This window comes from Heterocephalus glaber, unplaced genomic scaffold (assembly GCF_053883595.1).
Source record: "Heterocephalus glaber isolate CG9 unplaced genomic scaffold, H.glaber_assembly_v1.0 deba00000331, whole genome shotgun sequence".
Lineage (NCBI taxonomy): Eukaryota > Metazoa > Chordata > Mammalia > Rodentia > Bathyergidae > Heterocephalus > Heterocephalus glaber.
The window spans coordinates 35,122,552-35,139,174 of NW_028258142.1; the positions used below are offsets into that span (position 1 = coordinate 35,122,552).

A 16,623-nucleotide genomic window follows, 5' to 3' on the forward strand; every position below is an offset into this window, starting at 1 on the left:
TGGTTCCTACTCTCTAAAATGTAACTGGAAAAGTCAGACATCCATTTAAAAATAGTCATAAAAGAATTAGACACAGTTTGGATGGCAAAAGCAAAGATTTTGCAAAATCATCATGTTCATGGCCAAGAGATTCGGCAGGCAAAGACAACTGTGGGCCTCACAGAGGAGAGAGAGGTAGGTTGTGCCCAGGATAGGCAGGCATTTGGGGCTGGGCAATAGCTTGGAGCCATAATGAGGGGGGAGGAGATGCCAAAGAAGTGCCTGATAAATCCACCTCACTGAGATAAGAGATTTATTTTTAAAAGCCCCTAAACACAGAGCACTTTATTCCATCAGATGTGGAAAGCCACTGAGGAGCCATAGGCAGTAGGTGGCATACAGAAGTCCCAAGGAATCCAGCTGCCAGCCTTACTCCCAACTCAGGGTCTGCCATCTCTTACCTGGGAAGATTGGGACCCCACCCTGGTTCAGAGTTTCTAACCCTTTTTTTTGTGAAAGTAAACTTTGGAGCATTTGGAATAAAATAATTCTACTGCCACAGGCCATTTCTCCTGGATCAGGTTATAAATTCTTCCCCTCTACCCAATCTCTACCCTAGTGCCATTTTTCCCTGTTCTTCCCTATTCAATCCTACTACACACCCATGCAGTCAACAAACATTTATTGGATAATATGCCAAGCACCATCCGAAGCACAGGATAGATCTAGCAAGCCTCCCGTTCATGGGACTTACAATCTAGCAGAAAGAAACAGACAACATATTATATGAGGAAATAAAAGCAAAATTATTTCAGATTGTCAAGTGGGTAAATGGTGATTGATAGCAAGTAATTGAGCACGAGTAAATTCCTACAAATAGGGCCATTAATGAGGGCTTTCCCAAAGACAGGACACTTGATCTGACATCTCAGTGATGAGACAGTGTTGGCATTCAGAGCCTGGGGAACATCACTCCAGACAAATAGAACAGTAAATGTGAAGTTCCCCAGGTGAGACAGGGCTTCATGTGTCAAGACATAAGAAGAAGTTCAGTGTAGGTGGAATATAGTCAGTGAAGTTGTGACTAGTCTGGAATTAAATCAGAGGAGCAGAAAGGGATTATATCGTGTCAATCCATGTAGTTGTTGGTGAGCAGTTTGTATTTGATTTTGAGAGTGACAAGAAACCACTGGAGGGTTTTATATGGAGAAGTGACAAAATCTGAATAATGATTTTAAAAGACCACTATGATACACATAAAAGAATGTTGATTATAGTGTTGTATGTGGGAGCAAAGATCTGGGGAATAATTAGTTAGCCATTAACAAGATCAAGGTAAACAATTTGTTATATGTGCATACAATGGAACACCAAGTAGTTGTGATGAAGAATGGGCAGAGATCTGTATTCTGATATGGGTTGTCTGTGAGTGAAAAGGCAAGGCGCTAAACAGCGAGGGGGGGAATAGAGTAAAACCCTAAAAGAGAAGACTTTGTATAAAATGGATCCTAGGGCCGGGGATTTAGCTCAGTGGTTCTGCAGCCTGCCTCACAAGCACAAGGACCCAAGTTCGATCCCCGGTACCAAAAACAAACAAACAAACAAAAAAATGGATCCTAAGACAGTTTCAGAAGCTTTCCTAATTGCCCTGCGAAGATCAGGCTAGTGCTGCCACACAGTTAGCCATACTGTACCTGTGGCTCTGTCTACATGCCTGATGTCTTCACCAGCAAAAACCAGCCACAGGGCATCAGTCTGCTGGAGCTGTTTTTACCTGTGGGCTTGATAGAGTTTTAGTGGGACAGACTTGTGGTAAGGACCCTGTCAGTCACACACAAAACAAGGCAAGTAAATCAGCAATAAGCACAAAGCTGAATATTAAGCTTCTTTCACATAAAAGGAAGTGGGGTTAGCCTGATACTCACCATGGAAGGAGTTTCCTTGCTGAATTTTCTAACTTGAAAACAGAATTGGTATACAGTGAAACAACACATACGTGGGGTGAAGCATGGAGAATGAGGGCTAAAAATTGTCTTCCACTGGGACATCTTCCTGTAGGGTCAACACCAGTAGGGCCTACAGTGTGTCCTCTTTTGTTCTGCCTTCTTCTTTACCTGACTTTTTCTATGTTCCACCCCTTGAATCCTTGGAGCAAAAGCCTCCAATCAGTCTCGTCTGCCTCATTTCCAGATGGGATGCACTGAAGCTTGCTAAGTACTTTCATCAGTTTCAGAATACTATCGGGAAACATCTCAGAAGGCAGCCAATTTGCAAACTTACAGATGGGACTGGAACAATGTAGAAAAGTAAAAGAGATATATTGAGTTAAGAAAACAAGTTTGTTGATGAAATAACTCATCACTGTTTAACTCAACAGAAGTTCTTTAAAGTTTAATTGTTTCAGCACTCACTGTTTCCCACTTTGGTGAAGATGTATGCTTACAAAAAATAAGCGCCTTTAAAATCTGAATTGATGCCAACATGTACCCTCTGCTTGTGAATCTTAACATCTGTCCCCAGCAGTCTGAGTGACTGGAAATATTTGTCCATCTTTGTGTGTCTGTGTTTATAAGACCCCTGAGATCAGAGGCAGGATGTATTGACAGTTGTTGATTTCAACAGTGTCTGGTCCTAGAGAAAGCTTTTTGGTGGGAACAGTGTGGCTTCCCTTATAGACCTAGGTGACATGAGAGGATGATGGATGGAAATAGAACATATCTACGTGCTCCTTGTGGGATTATCTTGACAATATATGAACAGTAAATCTTGTTGCTGCAATCTGCCAGAGCCCTAGGATTTGCCCCTAATGGGGCCCTTTGGTGAGCAGAGTTCTCCAGGACTTTGAAGCAGCGCATGGTGTAAAGACATGCAGCTGTTCCACCAAATGTGTATTGGTTCATTTTTGCTTGCTAGGTCATGGTGGACCACTTCTGAGGGAAGCCCTGATGATTAGAAGAGCAACAGGTCTGTGTACATTATCAGGTCAAGACTTGTCAAATTTAGCAATGTATCCTAAAGAAATAGCAGCTTCTGAATCCTTTTGTGACTGAACAGCTCAGACACTGACCCCAAAGTCATAACGTAGTCATTCATTCATCATTCAGTAAGTGAATGCTTACCTGAGTTTTTGCCTAGCATTAAAGAAACAGAAACCAATAAGACTCAGTTCCTGCCCTCCATACTCCTGATCTGGGGGAGGAGATCCAGGTAATCAGTAACAATCCAAAATGGTCAGAGTGTGGCCGAGACAGATGTGGAGGATCTGCATGGATCATGGATCATGGAGGAAGACATTTGATGTAGTCTCAGGGTTGCTAGAGGACATTCAGGAAAACTTCCTGGAGGAGTTGATATCTGAATTGATTTTAGAAGGATAATGGACATGTACTTGGTGAATACTGGCATCAGGAAATAACAGACACCATCTTACAGCTTTGGAAACTGCAACAAAGGCTATATCTTGGGTCAGTGACCTCCACTGTGTATCTGATGAATGCTATGAGCCTTCTCCTTGGTAAAATGTCCATATATATTTATAGCAGAATTTCTTATGGCCATGGGCTCTTAAATCCCTTGCACAAATTCTTTAGGCATTTATGAACCCCAAGTTAAAGGTTTTGTCAAGAGAATTATATCCCCCAAGATGGAGGAGCCCTCAGAGAACACGTAAATGGACCCAATCCTTCAATAACAAGTAAACCAAGGCCTGAAGAGGCCAGAAAACTTATCTAAGGAGACAAGGACCATAGTTCATGGAGAGGGAGGGCAGCAAAGAAGGGAGGGTACCTACAGCCCCCAGACCTCATGATGTCTTTCCTACAGGGATATTTCCTGGCTGGCACCTGAGCTATGTTGATGTGAAGGACAACTCCCGAGATGAGACCTTCCGCTTCCAGTGTGATCGCTGGCTGTCCAAGAGTGAAGGTGACAGGCAGACAGTTCGTGACATTGCATGTGCCAACAATGAGATCCGAGAAGAGCTGGAGGAGACCAGTAAGTAGAGACTGTGTGGGCCCAGTTGCCCTGTGATGCCTGGGCTGAGGGTTGGATTGGGAGGAGGTGGAAAGTAGTGTGGCAATGAGAAGACATGGCACAACTGGAGGGGAGTCAGAAGCTCAGTGAGGGAGGTACTGTGGGGAGGATGCCTTAGTAAACACCCCAGTGTTGCTTAGTGAGTCTGAAACTGAGAAAATACTGGTGCCAGCTCATGGCCCTGAATAACAGGAACTAATTAGGTAGCAGGAAACTCACTGGGGAAAAGCTCACCCTGACCTGCAGGCTGTGCTGGGCTGTGCAGTTCAATGTGAAGTCCTCCCTGGTTCATTTTTATAGCATGAACTAAATTCAACTGATACCTGTGACAATGGCTGCTGAATCCATCCGTCCTAGAAATAGAATACAAGAGAAGCAAGCATCTCCACTGGTCATTCTCTTTGTCCCTCCTTCAGGGGATATTTAAAGGGAAAGACTAATTGATCTTTAGAGTGGATGGCCATCAAGGTCTAGGGAAGCGTGTTCTTAATACACATGCCAGAATCTGGGCCTGGCCAACTGGAAGAAGGCTCACCAAAGGCAGAATCAATGCAAAGAGGGCATTTTCCCCCAACCTTAATTATTGAAACAATACTGGCCGAACTAAGAGGTTAGCCTCCCAAATCTCAGTGTGTCAGCACAGCAGAATTTCTTCCACACTTCTGTAATATGTAGACCAGTGTGAGTGTTTAATGGGAGGTCTTCCACAGTGTGATTTAGAAACCAAAGCTGTTTCCATCTAATTATCTGCCATTTCCAACATGTGGTTTCCACATGCAGAAAGGACGAGATCCTGGAGAAGGCCCTCCCCTGCCATCCTAACACAATACTCACATTCTGTTGGTTAATACTAGTCACTTGGCTCCACCAGATACAAGAGCACCTGGGAGCTGTGGTCCCTGACTGTCAGTCTCTTGTGCAGAACCACCTTCTACCATGGAGGGGTATGGATGGTTGGTGGAAAGACACCTACCTATCTCTACCAGATCATCCAAACTGCCCAATGATGAAAGTAGCTGTCTTGAGAGGTAGCAAGCCCCGAGTCCCTAGGACCGTTCAAATCAATGCTGACCACACATTTGTCAAATTCCTGCCCTAAATCAGAGGGTGGGCCCCCAGCTTTGTCGTTGTACTTCCTAAGGAGTCACTGGGTACCCAGTTTTGTTGTGAATGTGATGAGTGTTGGAGACTACTTTGTGACCTCTAGTGTATCTGTACTGACCTCACACATGTGTTAGTCTATATTACCTAAAATCCCCCACAGATCCAAGACAGCCTCACTCATGTGTGTTGCCCTCTGCAATGCGGTTAGATTTGGGGCTTAATAAATGCTCAGTGAGTTGATGCCCAGCAAATAGAAGAAGACGTGGACCTTTTCCTCAGAGCCCCAAAATGCAGTGAGAGGGAGAATCTTACACCCCTCACACAACAGCCAGGACGAGCAACAGAGGCTCCTCAGACTGTTGGTGTTACAGGGAGGAGAGATTTGCAAGGCTTGAAGCAAAACCGCTGAATCACCTTCTCAGATTTCCAAACAGCCAAATAGCTGCTGAGACCCTTGGGATTTAGGTTGGCAGGGAGGTTGCAGAGGGAAGTATTAGTTCTAGAAGGATGTGTGGGTATAGCATCAGTCAGGAGACGGCCTGGATGGGTGTGTCATTGCCGCAAGCCTGCAGGGGGCAGCACAGAACATTCTGGGCTGCCCTTGGAGACAAGCAGCCACACCTGCCTTCCCTGGGGGCTTGCCCTGGGGAGTGTCATGGACTCAGCTTGAGCCAAACATCCTAACCCACATCTACTTCTATTTAAGTAACCATGTGACAAATCCATATTAAACACCCAGAAGCCATGCCCTATTCTGATTTCGGGGAACATGTGTGAATAAAACAAAGACCCTACCCTTGTGGCACTTGTCATTTTCACTGACCCCATGCTTTTAGGTCCCTGAGCATCTTCTGTCTGTTTCCCCCCAGCAATCTGTAGTCCAATCTGAGAGTCAGAACTTCCACATTTTTATCAAGCCACTGATGACATGAGTAAGAGGGCAAGGTAAAAAATACACTGATTAAATCTTCCTCTACAATGACCTCTGATGTGGTTAGCTGCCGTTGTTTCTAACCTACATACATGTTCGCACTTACAAGCCCTACTCTCAGAATCATCAGAAAATGATTTGCTGGAGTGAGTGTGCACTTACCTGTATCACCTCACGCATCTCCTACTTGAGTTCATTGTGATTAGCATGGAGTTTCCTAGTGCTTCTTGCTTCCCCTCCTAGGTGCTGACAAATTATTTCCTTCACAAAAGTCAGGATCCACCTTGAAGTTACCAAGGTCTGTTTGCAGAGCATATCTTAGCTTCTGCTGGGAAAACAGAATGCTGGGACAGCCCTGTCGCTGGGATGGCTTTAATCCCTGGACTGGAATCGGTTGCTGCAGGGCCCTTTGGATCTCTTTCTCTGTCCTTGGCTACCTGCCTCTTTGCCTGGTACATTCTACCTGGTTCAGAAAGCATGGATTCTGCCTGAGCGAGGTCACAAGGGGTTACTGAGGGGTCAGGATCGACAACACTGGGCTGCAGGCTTAGCATCCCTCCCCTCCATTGTTCTCCAGTGTATAAGCTCCATTCCTGTAGCCCGTGGAGAGGGGCCACATCACATCACACCACCTCAGAATCTTTGCCCATATTCTTCCCTCTGCCTAGAACATTCCTCCATCTTCTGTTGACTGTAATCTTCGCTCTTCTTCAAGGCCATGCTCAAATGCCCCCACCTTCCTGAAGCTTCCTGTGATTAGCCCAATCATTCATTCCTTCACTTAATAAATATTTGAGGTGGCTGGGGCTGTTCTAGGTACTTAGGAATCTATCAGTGAGCAAAAGGATGACCCCAGCCTTTATGGAGCTTATATTCAAGTATCAGCAATAAACAAAAAATGTAATGAAACAATAAATAATAAGCAATATTGTTTATTAATACACAATAAAATAATAGACAAAAATGACGTAGAATGTTAGAAGTTCATCAGCACAAGAGCAGATAAGAGATAAGGCAGACCAGGGGGCATCGGGTTGCACTTTTAACCATGGTGGTCAGGGTGACTCTCTGAGAAGGTGGCATTTGGGTAAGGAAGAGAGGATGGAGTGAGCCAAGCCACTCTGGGAAGCATGCAATGCAGAAGGAAGGAGCACTGTGGAAATCTAAGGCAGGAGTGAAAAGGCAAGAGTCTAGAGAGGACAAGAGAGAAAGTACTAGTAATTGAGATGCAAGAGGTCGGGGGAGCAAGTGTCCTTGCACTCCACAGCAATTCACCCTTTGTTGCTAGGGTATCATGCTGTGTCTTATGGTATGGTCAGTGTTTACACCTGGGGCTACAGAGTGAGTTCTAGTGTCACCAGAGTAGGGTCTATTCCTTGCACTGGGTACCCATGGACAAAGCTGGATGAATGAGTGTCTGTGTAGACATGCTGAGCGGAGCAGCAAGGCAGGGAGGTTGCTATGAGGCATACAGGATGGGACTGCATGCTGGAGTGAGTTCAACGGTCATCTGGGGTCCTTTGCCTGCCAGGACTTTCCCTGATGCTTTCCCAAGCTGAGCCCCACCTCTCCACTTCCCCCTTCTCTTCTCAGCATATGATCTCCGTGTTGCATCTTTGGTGATTTGCCCACTTCCAAGAGGCCCCAGTTTCACGCAAGAATTCATCCCCACCTACGGCTTCATTCCCAGCAGCTCCCAAATTTGCCACCAAAAAAGATTGCTCCTATATAAATAAAATAGGAAGGGTCTCCCTACCCCAGAACTGGGCAGTTCTACTTATAGCTCCTGACTGTAGCCACTCTGATCTGCCTCTCCTTTCCCAGGTCATGGCCTAGGGGCAGACAAAAGGCCTTGAGAGAGTAGCTGTTGTGCTCCCAGAGGTAGGCAGCCGCTTCCCCCCTGCTGACCCTCTCCTACTTCCTCCATTGCAGCCTACGAGATTGTCATAGAAACAGGCAACGAGGGTGAAACCAGGGAAAACGTCTGGCTCATCCTGGAGGGAAGGAAGAGTCGATCCAAAGAGTTTCTCGTGGAAAATTCTTCCAGACAGCGAGCCTTTAGAAAGTAGGAAGAGGGGTGCCCATAAGGGGTGGGTGTGGGGTGGGTAAGAGAGGGACTCCAAGTATCTCCCTCCTTGGGGGAGCCATAGGGCTACAAATGGTCCTAATCGGCAAGTACTTATTGAGTACCTACTGTGTGCCTGTGCCAGTCCTATGCTACCCACTGCAAACCCAAACGATTCTATGTTCACATAGACACAGACCTCACTGCCTCACCTCCTTCCACCGCAGGCACCCTCAAGCCTGCTTCATCTGCTACCTCCTCTCCCTCAACTCCACTGTTCCTTTGTCTCAGTCCATTTAGGCTGCTATAACAGAATGCCACTGTCGAGTAGCTTATAAGCAATAGTGATTTTTCTCACAATTCTGGAGCCTGGAAGATCGAGGTACCAGCAGCGTCAAAGTCCAGTGTGGAGGGATCCACCTCCTAGTTCACAGAGCCGTCCTCACTGGGTCCTCATATGACAGAAGGGATAAGGAAGCTCTTGGGTTGCTTTTTTAGGGGCACTAATCCAATTCATGAGGGCCCCACCCTCATCACCTGATTGTTTTCCAAGACTCTGACTCAAATACCATCACACTGGTGATCAGGTTTCAACAGATGAATTTTGGAGGAACATAAGCATTCAGTTTACAGTAACATTTTATTCAAATTCCATTTCCACCAGGACAAAGTCTGAGTTCCTTACACGTACACTTGGAGACCACCACAGATTGCCCGCACTTCCACCTCTCAACATCATTTTCCCTACTTAAACCAAATTCCACCCAAGCCAGTTGTGCCTCCACACCGCACTATTCCCATCCATGACTTTGATAATACAGGTCCACATCAGAGAACACTTCCTTTTTCCTCTGCCTTCTTCTCTTTCTGGTCTTGTCACCATCCTCAGCTCTATACCTGTGGTGTCATTCTCCTCTCTACTCCATCCTGCTTCACAATAGTTCTTTGGAGCTGGAACCAGGCAACTGGTAGAGCTTTTTCATTCTGAGTATCTTGTTCCAAAATTAGGCTGCATCCCTCAAGGAATGCAGGACTGACATCAGGCCTTGCCTGCCATCCTACCCTGGAATGCAGTAAGCACTCAATAAATGCTTACATTCTTCAGTGGGCATGCACAGTTCATTGAACACATCTTTGTTTATTGCAGAGGGACCACAGACACATTTGAGTTTGACAGCATCTACTTAGGGGACATTGCCTCCATCTGCGTGGGACACCTGGCCAGGGAGGACCGGTTCATCCCCAAGAGAGAGCTGGTGTGGCACGTCAAGACCATCACCATCACTGAGATGGAGTACAACAATGTGTATGTATGGTGTGGGGCAGAGATGGAGGTTGAAGGGGCCTGGAGGCCTATAAGACAAGATGAGAAGGAGCAGCTGTCCTGTTCTGGAGCTATTTGTACTGTGACTCTACTGCCAAAGGAAGGAGATTAGACTAGGTGACCTTAGGTATGTCCAGCCTTTGAATCCAGGGAGGCTACCCTGGAAGAATGCTGAGAAAGTCACATAGTGCCAGACAGCAGAGTTTTGCCTTGCCTTCCCCCTTCCCTCCCTCTGTAATGGCACAGAAATACAGCTTTGAGGCCTGCTGCACAGGTAGTCACAGTGAGAGCCTCCTCAGTAGGTAACGAGGGACCAGAGTCGAGTGAAGCCACCTCAGGGCACACCATGGATCCCCATGAGGGACTCTGCATTTCTCCCATCAGGGCCTTCTGGGGACTTGGACATTTCTGGAGGATTAGGAGACTTAGTTACCCAGGCAACATAGGCACAGCTGGCAATTTGTCTAATTAAAACCACTTGATAACCACTGGAAGCCACAAGGAGCCCTGAGGCTCTGGAAGGTCAGGAAGACTCGGAAGCAGCTAGCGAGAGTGGGAAGAGAGAGCCAAGGCCAAGGCTTGCCTGGGAAGAGTAAGCAGTCGCTGAGTGTGCTGCCCACAAGGCCAGCCTGCCTCTGCTTGTGGGGGCATCCTGCCCAGGACCACGCCTGACTGCTCTCCCACCATGTCCCTTCCTGGGGCTGGGCCTACCGATTCACACACTGGAACCTTTCCTAACCCCTGCACCCAGGTACAGGCCTCAGGATTCAGGGCAGTTCCTTCTCTTAAACTCTGACCTCAGAAGCTCAAGTGTCTTCTCAGAGCAATGACTGCCCATCCTCAACCTGTGACCTTCAGGCTTCCTGCATTTGTCTCTTCTCTTGGACCAAGCTTCCCCTTGGGGAATTGGGCAGGAAAGGGTTCTGACCTTTGCCCTTCTGTCTTAGTCAGTTTAGGCTGCCATTGTAAAACAACATAGACTGAAAAAGCTTAAACAACACACACTTATTTTTCACAGTGATAGAGGCTGGAAGTCCAAGATTAGTGTGCCAGCATGGTCAGGTTCTGGTGAGGGCACTCTTCTAGGGTTATGGACAGACAGCTTCTTGTGTTTCCACATGGCAGATAGCAAGCTTTGGTGCCTCTTCCTCTTCTTTCTTAGGGTGTTAATCCCATCATGAGGGCCCTACCCTCATGATCTTATTTAACCCTAATAATTTCTTAAAGGGTCTATCTACAAATATCACATCGGAAGATAGGGGTTCAACATATGGATTTGAAGGGCTGCAGTATTTGTTGCACTTTTAAGGAGAACCCAGCCTGAGTACAACAAACCCTGCAGGAGTTGCTGGGTATGGTTATAGGGTTGAGAGCTGAGAAACCAGTCCCGAATGTTAATGGCTCACCCAGAGAGTTAGGGATACCTCAGAGGCCCTTGGTCTGTCTGGTGTTGCCTCCCTACCATGGGGAGCGTGGCTACTGATGCTTCACCTTTGTAAAACCCCAGAATAAGTAAATAAAATAGCAACATAAAATAGTCATCATTCAAAGTACCTTTAAACCCACTATATAGATAAATATAGATACAGATAGAGATAGAGAGATATCGCAGCACCTTCTGGTACCTTCAGCATCAGGAGGAATGGGAAGTGAAGTTCAGCCCTGATCTCCCTGGGTCGAGCTGTGGGATTTTTGTACCCAGTAGAAAGAAGCAGCCTCTCTCAAGTGGAGCATATTTTCCTGCCTGTTGTCTGCTTGTGGGTGGGGCTGGAGTGGGAGGAAGAGATGTCTATGGGGAGGGGTTCTTCTTGAAGTGAAGCAGAAGTCCAGGTCCCTGGGTGCTGATGTTATCATCAGATAGCTGTTTGATCTCAAGCAATTGACCATCACCTCTTTGGACCTCATTCTCCTTGTTGCCCCTTTGAGTTTGGCCACAGGGGAAAGACAGCAAGAATGCCAACCTGGGGTGTCCTCAGAAGTTCCTGCCCACCCCTGCCTCCACAGGTCTTGAGTCAGTGGTTTCTGAGAATGAGAAGCTATCTCTCTCCAGAAATATCACCTTCATCCAGCTGGGAAACTTTGATGGTGAATGTAATCATCGCAGCTATTTATGTGGCAGTGTTCTAGGGCCCACTCCGATTCTACATTATAAATACCTCTTAGTACCGTGCGTGTGTCACAGTTGCTTACCAGCTACCACCTTATCCATATCTGAACTTTCACGAATTACAAATGAATTTAATCACAACCTCTTGTAAGCACAATAGCCTCAAATTTCTGTCTTCCAAGCTTTCCCTGTTCTGACCCTCATTTTTCAATGTTCTTTTTACCTTTCTCTCCAGTTCTTGTATTGCTATTGTATTTAGCATTTTGATGGAAGAGCGCACAGAGAAGCTTTTATTTATTTTTTAAACCAAAAACACCTTTCTGTTTTTATCCCAATAGCATATCCAATTGGTAATCATTATAAAAGTTCTAGTCATATAGAAAAGTAGGTAAAAGAAAGTAAAATTTGCCTAAGGGCCTACCCACCAGAGACAGCTACCATGAGCATTGCCTTCCTTTACTCTGGCATTTTTTTAATACTTCACATATACAATGTTCACAGAAGTGTGATCACATTATATACGTTTTTTAATTGAGATCATTTATTTTTATTCTTCTTCTTTTGCTTTTGCCTTTTGTCTTACTGGCTAAACTACCCCCACTTCCAGCTAGACACCCAACTCCACCAAACTCTTGAGCCTCACATTTTTGTAATCTAATCGAGTCTATTAGAAAACATTTCCTTATATCTACACTGGGGAATATTCTTTTAACCATTCAAAATACTGAATTAAATATGTACCAGATGACTTGGAGCAATTCCCAGGAAGTATTGTTGAGTGAGAAAAACAGGATACAGGAAAACATGTCTCATGTGATGCTGTTTAGTAGAGGGAATACTGACATCCCCGTATGTCCATGTGTATGTGTGTCCAGAAAGGATTGGACAGAATGGAAGGAACTTTGGCAATCTGCACCCTCAACTATCACACAGGTTATCTGAGGTAAAGGTGGGGTGCTGAAGTAGAAAGAAGGAGAAAGAAGGAGACAGAGCTAAGCAAAAAGGAAAAGAAAAAGTGTATTTGAAGAAGTGTATACATGATCACATGACTTATGCATTTACATAAAGCTATGTGTATTGGTGGATATGCACAAAGAAATACATTTATAACAAAGAATGCAAGCGTATCACCCTCCAAGAAATTCTGGTATGTAATAAAAATCCAAATGCATCAAATGGGGAAGAGAGATCTCAAAACAGACTAAGGATTTCCTGTGAACCATCTTCAAATGGCTTGATCTTCAGAGGCAGACAGGCTCCTGGTTCTGGGGCATCCTGGAAGGTGACTTTTCTCCTCAAAGCCTTAGTTCCTCCTTCCATGAAATGGGAGGATGATGGCAGGGCTGTAGTGGGAGTTAAGGAAATCCAAGAATGCAAAGCTCCGGCCTTTGTTAAGAAAAAAAAAAATTTTTTTTTTTTTTTGCTGTTCTTTCAACTAGGGCTGGGTGTGTAGCTCAGTACTAGAGCATGTGCTTAAGCATAGTTGAGGTCCAGGTTCAACCCCTTCAACAAAGGAAAAAAAATCATCTAAAATAGAGTTTGATATTTTTCTATTTGGCACGCATTTCCATTCCTACATTCCTGAAGTCATTAGCCAGTGCCAGGACTGCTTATTTTCTTTCTTCCTTTGTTTTTGTTTGTGGACTTTATTTTTTTTTTATTTGTACATGTTTGTCATACATATCGATCACATTCATGACAGGGAATTTGTACCTGTACATATATATCTTGGTTCTTTCTTTCTATTCCCCTCCTCTTCCTTCAATCCTTCTGCCCCTCCCCATTTTCAAAAGCTTTGTTTCCATTTTGTCCTTCTGTACTTTTTTTCCTTTTCTCTTCCTTCCTTTCCCCCTCCCTCCTCCCTCATTCCCCTTCCCATTTGAACATTTTCTTCCTCTTTCCCAATTACTATCCTCCATTATGCTCTTTATTTACCCTTTGGGTTTCTTTCATAAGAGAAACAATGTGATATTTAAACTTGTGTGTCCAATTTATTTCACTTAAGATTATGGTCTTGAGGTAAGGCTGCTATTTTCAAAGCTGCTAATATATTAGCAGTTTGATGTGGGAAGAAACCATAGCAATTGTTCCTTCCAAGCCTAGGAAGCAAGAAGTGGAGAGACCAGTTAGGATGCCCTCAGTGTTCTCCGGGTAGATGATGATAATGACTGGGACCACAGCAGGGTAGGCAATGAGGTACTGGGTGGTTTTTCAAGTGGGCTGATTCTGGATCTATGTTGATGGTGTCAATGGGCTTTCCTTATAGATTGGATATAGGGTGTGACTGACAATAAAAGAAGTAGAAAAATGAAACAACAGGAAGGATGAGATGTCACTCCACTGTAAATTTAAAATCAACCCCAGATTCACATTTTAAAGCCAATAGTTCCAGCCTCAATATCCTGGGCTGGAATCCTAGGAAAGAAGCATTTATGAATGGCCAGGCTCTATGGAGGAGGATGTGACCCTGGTTGGCATCTCCTGAGCACCCTTCTCTCTCACCTTCTGCCAGGTACTTCTTTAACTGCAACTGCCTCATTCCCCTCAAGAGGAAGAGGAAGTACTTCAAGGTGTTTGAGGTTACCAAGACAACAGAGAGCTTCACCAGCAAGATCCAGAGCCTGGTGCCTGTCAAGTATGAGGTCATTGTGACAACGGGCTATGAGCCAGGGGCGGGCACTGATGCCAACGTCTTTGTGACCATCTTTGGGGCCAATGGGGACACAGGCAAACGGGAGCTGAAGCAGAAAATGTGCAACCTCTTTGAGCGGGGTAGCACTGACCGCTTCTTCCTGGAGACGCTGGAGCTAGGCGAGCTGCGCAAAGTGCGACTGGAACATGATGGCAGTGGCTACTACTCAGGCTGGCTGGTGGACAAGGTGGAGGTCACCAATACCAGCAGCGGGGTGGCCACTATCTTCAGCTGTGGCAGGTGGCTGGACAAGTCCAGGGGGGATGGGCTTACCTGGAGAGACCTCTTCCCTTCTGTGTGAGAGGCAGGGGCTTGGCCACACCTACCTGCCTGCACCTTGGTGTTCAGCATCCCTTTCCTGAGACTTCCACAGGCAGGGACCAGGGGCCAGCAGTCTACTGAGAACTTCATGACCCTTCAGAGGCAACTACCCGTGTAGGTGATTATCTGTGGAGTTCTGCTCCCAATCTGTTGAACCTACAGAAATCATAATCAGCATGTGTCATAATCTGTGATTACTCAAAAATATCTTGTTGCATTTCCTTTTCCTACAACAGTGATGACCAGGCTGGGATTTGCTGCAGGGTGTGGATGGAAAATTGGGGCTTCACCCAGGGGAGAGAAGTGGGGAAGGAGAGGCCATCAAAATGGTATATTTTAAGCAAAACCTAATTAACACTTTTTTCCCAAAAAGCTGGGCTAATTAAATTATTATCAACCATACCCCACAAAGAACTCATTGTAGCATCTGCTCACTAAGAAATGTATGCTTTTCCCTTGAGTCAATAAATCCAGTGGTAAATGGAGAAAAATATCAGAAGGAAGGGTTTTGGGAGATTTATGAGCCTGTTGGAAGTAGGTAATTTTTCCTGCCCCTGTACAGAGAACACATGGGCAAGGAGCTGCTGGTTAGCCCAGTCTATGGTAACACAGTTGGGACAGGAACAAGGTGATGGGAGTGGCACCTAGAGCAGCCCAGTCACTGCTACCATGAGCTGGGAGGGCTAGTTAACCCATGATGCCTGTGGCTCTCAGAGGGCAGGTTTGAGCTGAGAGCACAGGGGATCAGGGACAAAACAAAGACATGATCTCTGTCCTCATAAAGGACCAGGACCTTGATGGAGAGACAACAGGAGAAATACATACTTGTTCCTGCACAAGGATACACACACATGCACATACACATATGCACCCGCATTCATAAATACGCAGATGGACACATGTGCACACATATTCTCCCTGGTCAACAGTCAGACTCGGGCAAAACTCAGGCAGAGCTCAGTTCCTGACTTCTGATTTCCTGGAGGCAGCAGGGCAGTAGGAAGGAGAGCAATGTGGGAAGTCTCCCTCCAGAAAGGCACCAATTCCAGCTTCTGCAGCCCTGCCATGTCAGCTGGGCCCTCTACCCCAAACCCTTCTACACTCTCAGTGAGGCTTTGTGACTCCAGGGGCAAGGCCAGGGAGCTCTCAAAGGTCTCCTGGGGAGCTGCAATGCACAGGCTCTGCCTGTCTGGGCCTGCACCCCAGCTCTCCTCTTTGGATCCCTGAGACCTTGGGCCCACTGCTAAAGGTGATGGCCTCAATACTCCTCTGCCTGCCAGTAGGTAACAGAAAGTCTAACAAACACTTGAAGTCACAAAATCTGTTTCCAGTTTATAATTCAATGTCCAGTGCAAATAAAAAGACCAAAACATCAAACTAAAATGAGCCTACTTTCAGCCTACAGCTCAGCCCTGAAGGGAAAGAGGCCTAGGAGTGTGTGTGTGTAAGTAGGGTGTGTATTTGTACATGCAAGTGTGGGGACATGTGCACATAAATGTGTGCGAATGACCCTCACCTCTTTCCCCCTGCATTGTCATACTCCTCTGTCCCCCACCTGCCTCTCAGTTTTTTACCCCCTTAGAGCAGGCTCAGAGGTGACGGATGAGGAATCTTCCAATTCTACATGCCATTGTGGTTGTGGTACCAGACAGGATCTTTTGGCACAGGAACAATGGAAATGAGATCATGCCAATATTGAGTGTGTACAATATTTTGCACAGGTGAAGCTTTACGGTGGTGGGGAGTTTTGCTGAATGGGGCTTCAGCTGAAGGGAGTCAGCTTTGATTAAGAGAGTAACCAAGCTGCTCCCAGAGCAGAGAGGGAAATTTTTGTTGATTTCCTGGGGAGTGGATAGCTAAAGTCCAATAATTTCCATTGACCAGTGGAAACATCCTAAAAGATACTTCTTGTGACCACTGGGTGGTCATGGGCAATATATTGTAGGAATTTCCAGGTTAGTCTTGTAGTTGGTATCATCATCCTCTGTTATATTCTGGCCCTGTGGTTTGGTCTAGGCCTTATGATAAGGCTGAAAGACTAGGTGCTGTTGGAGCTCCTGAAGAAGCA

At 45.8% G+C, this 16,623-nt stretch overlaps 1 protein-coding gene across 1 annotated transcript in view; it reads left to right on the forward strand.

Moving 5' to 3' along the window:
• The window catches only part of Loxhd1 (lipoxygenase homology PLAT domains 1), a 179,955-nt gene extending 164,254 nt beyond the window's left edge, over positions 1 to 15,701 (forward strand). Inside the window, exons 38-41 of the mRNA XM_087189273.1 lie at positions 3,802 to 3,972; positions 7,979 to 8,111; positions 9,259 to 9,417; positions 14,055 to 15,701. Coding sequence (XP_087045399.1) covers positions 3,802 to 3,972; positions 7,979 to 8,111; positions 9,259 to 9,417; positions 14,055 to 14,535 — 944 coding nt within the window. The 3' untranslated portion in view covers positions 14,536 to 15,701. The remainder of the gene's footprint in view (positions 1 to 3,801; positions 3,973 to 7,978; positions 8,112 to 9,258; positions 9,418 to 14,054) is intronic.
• Positions 15,702 to 16,623: the final 922 nt, after the last annotated feature.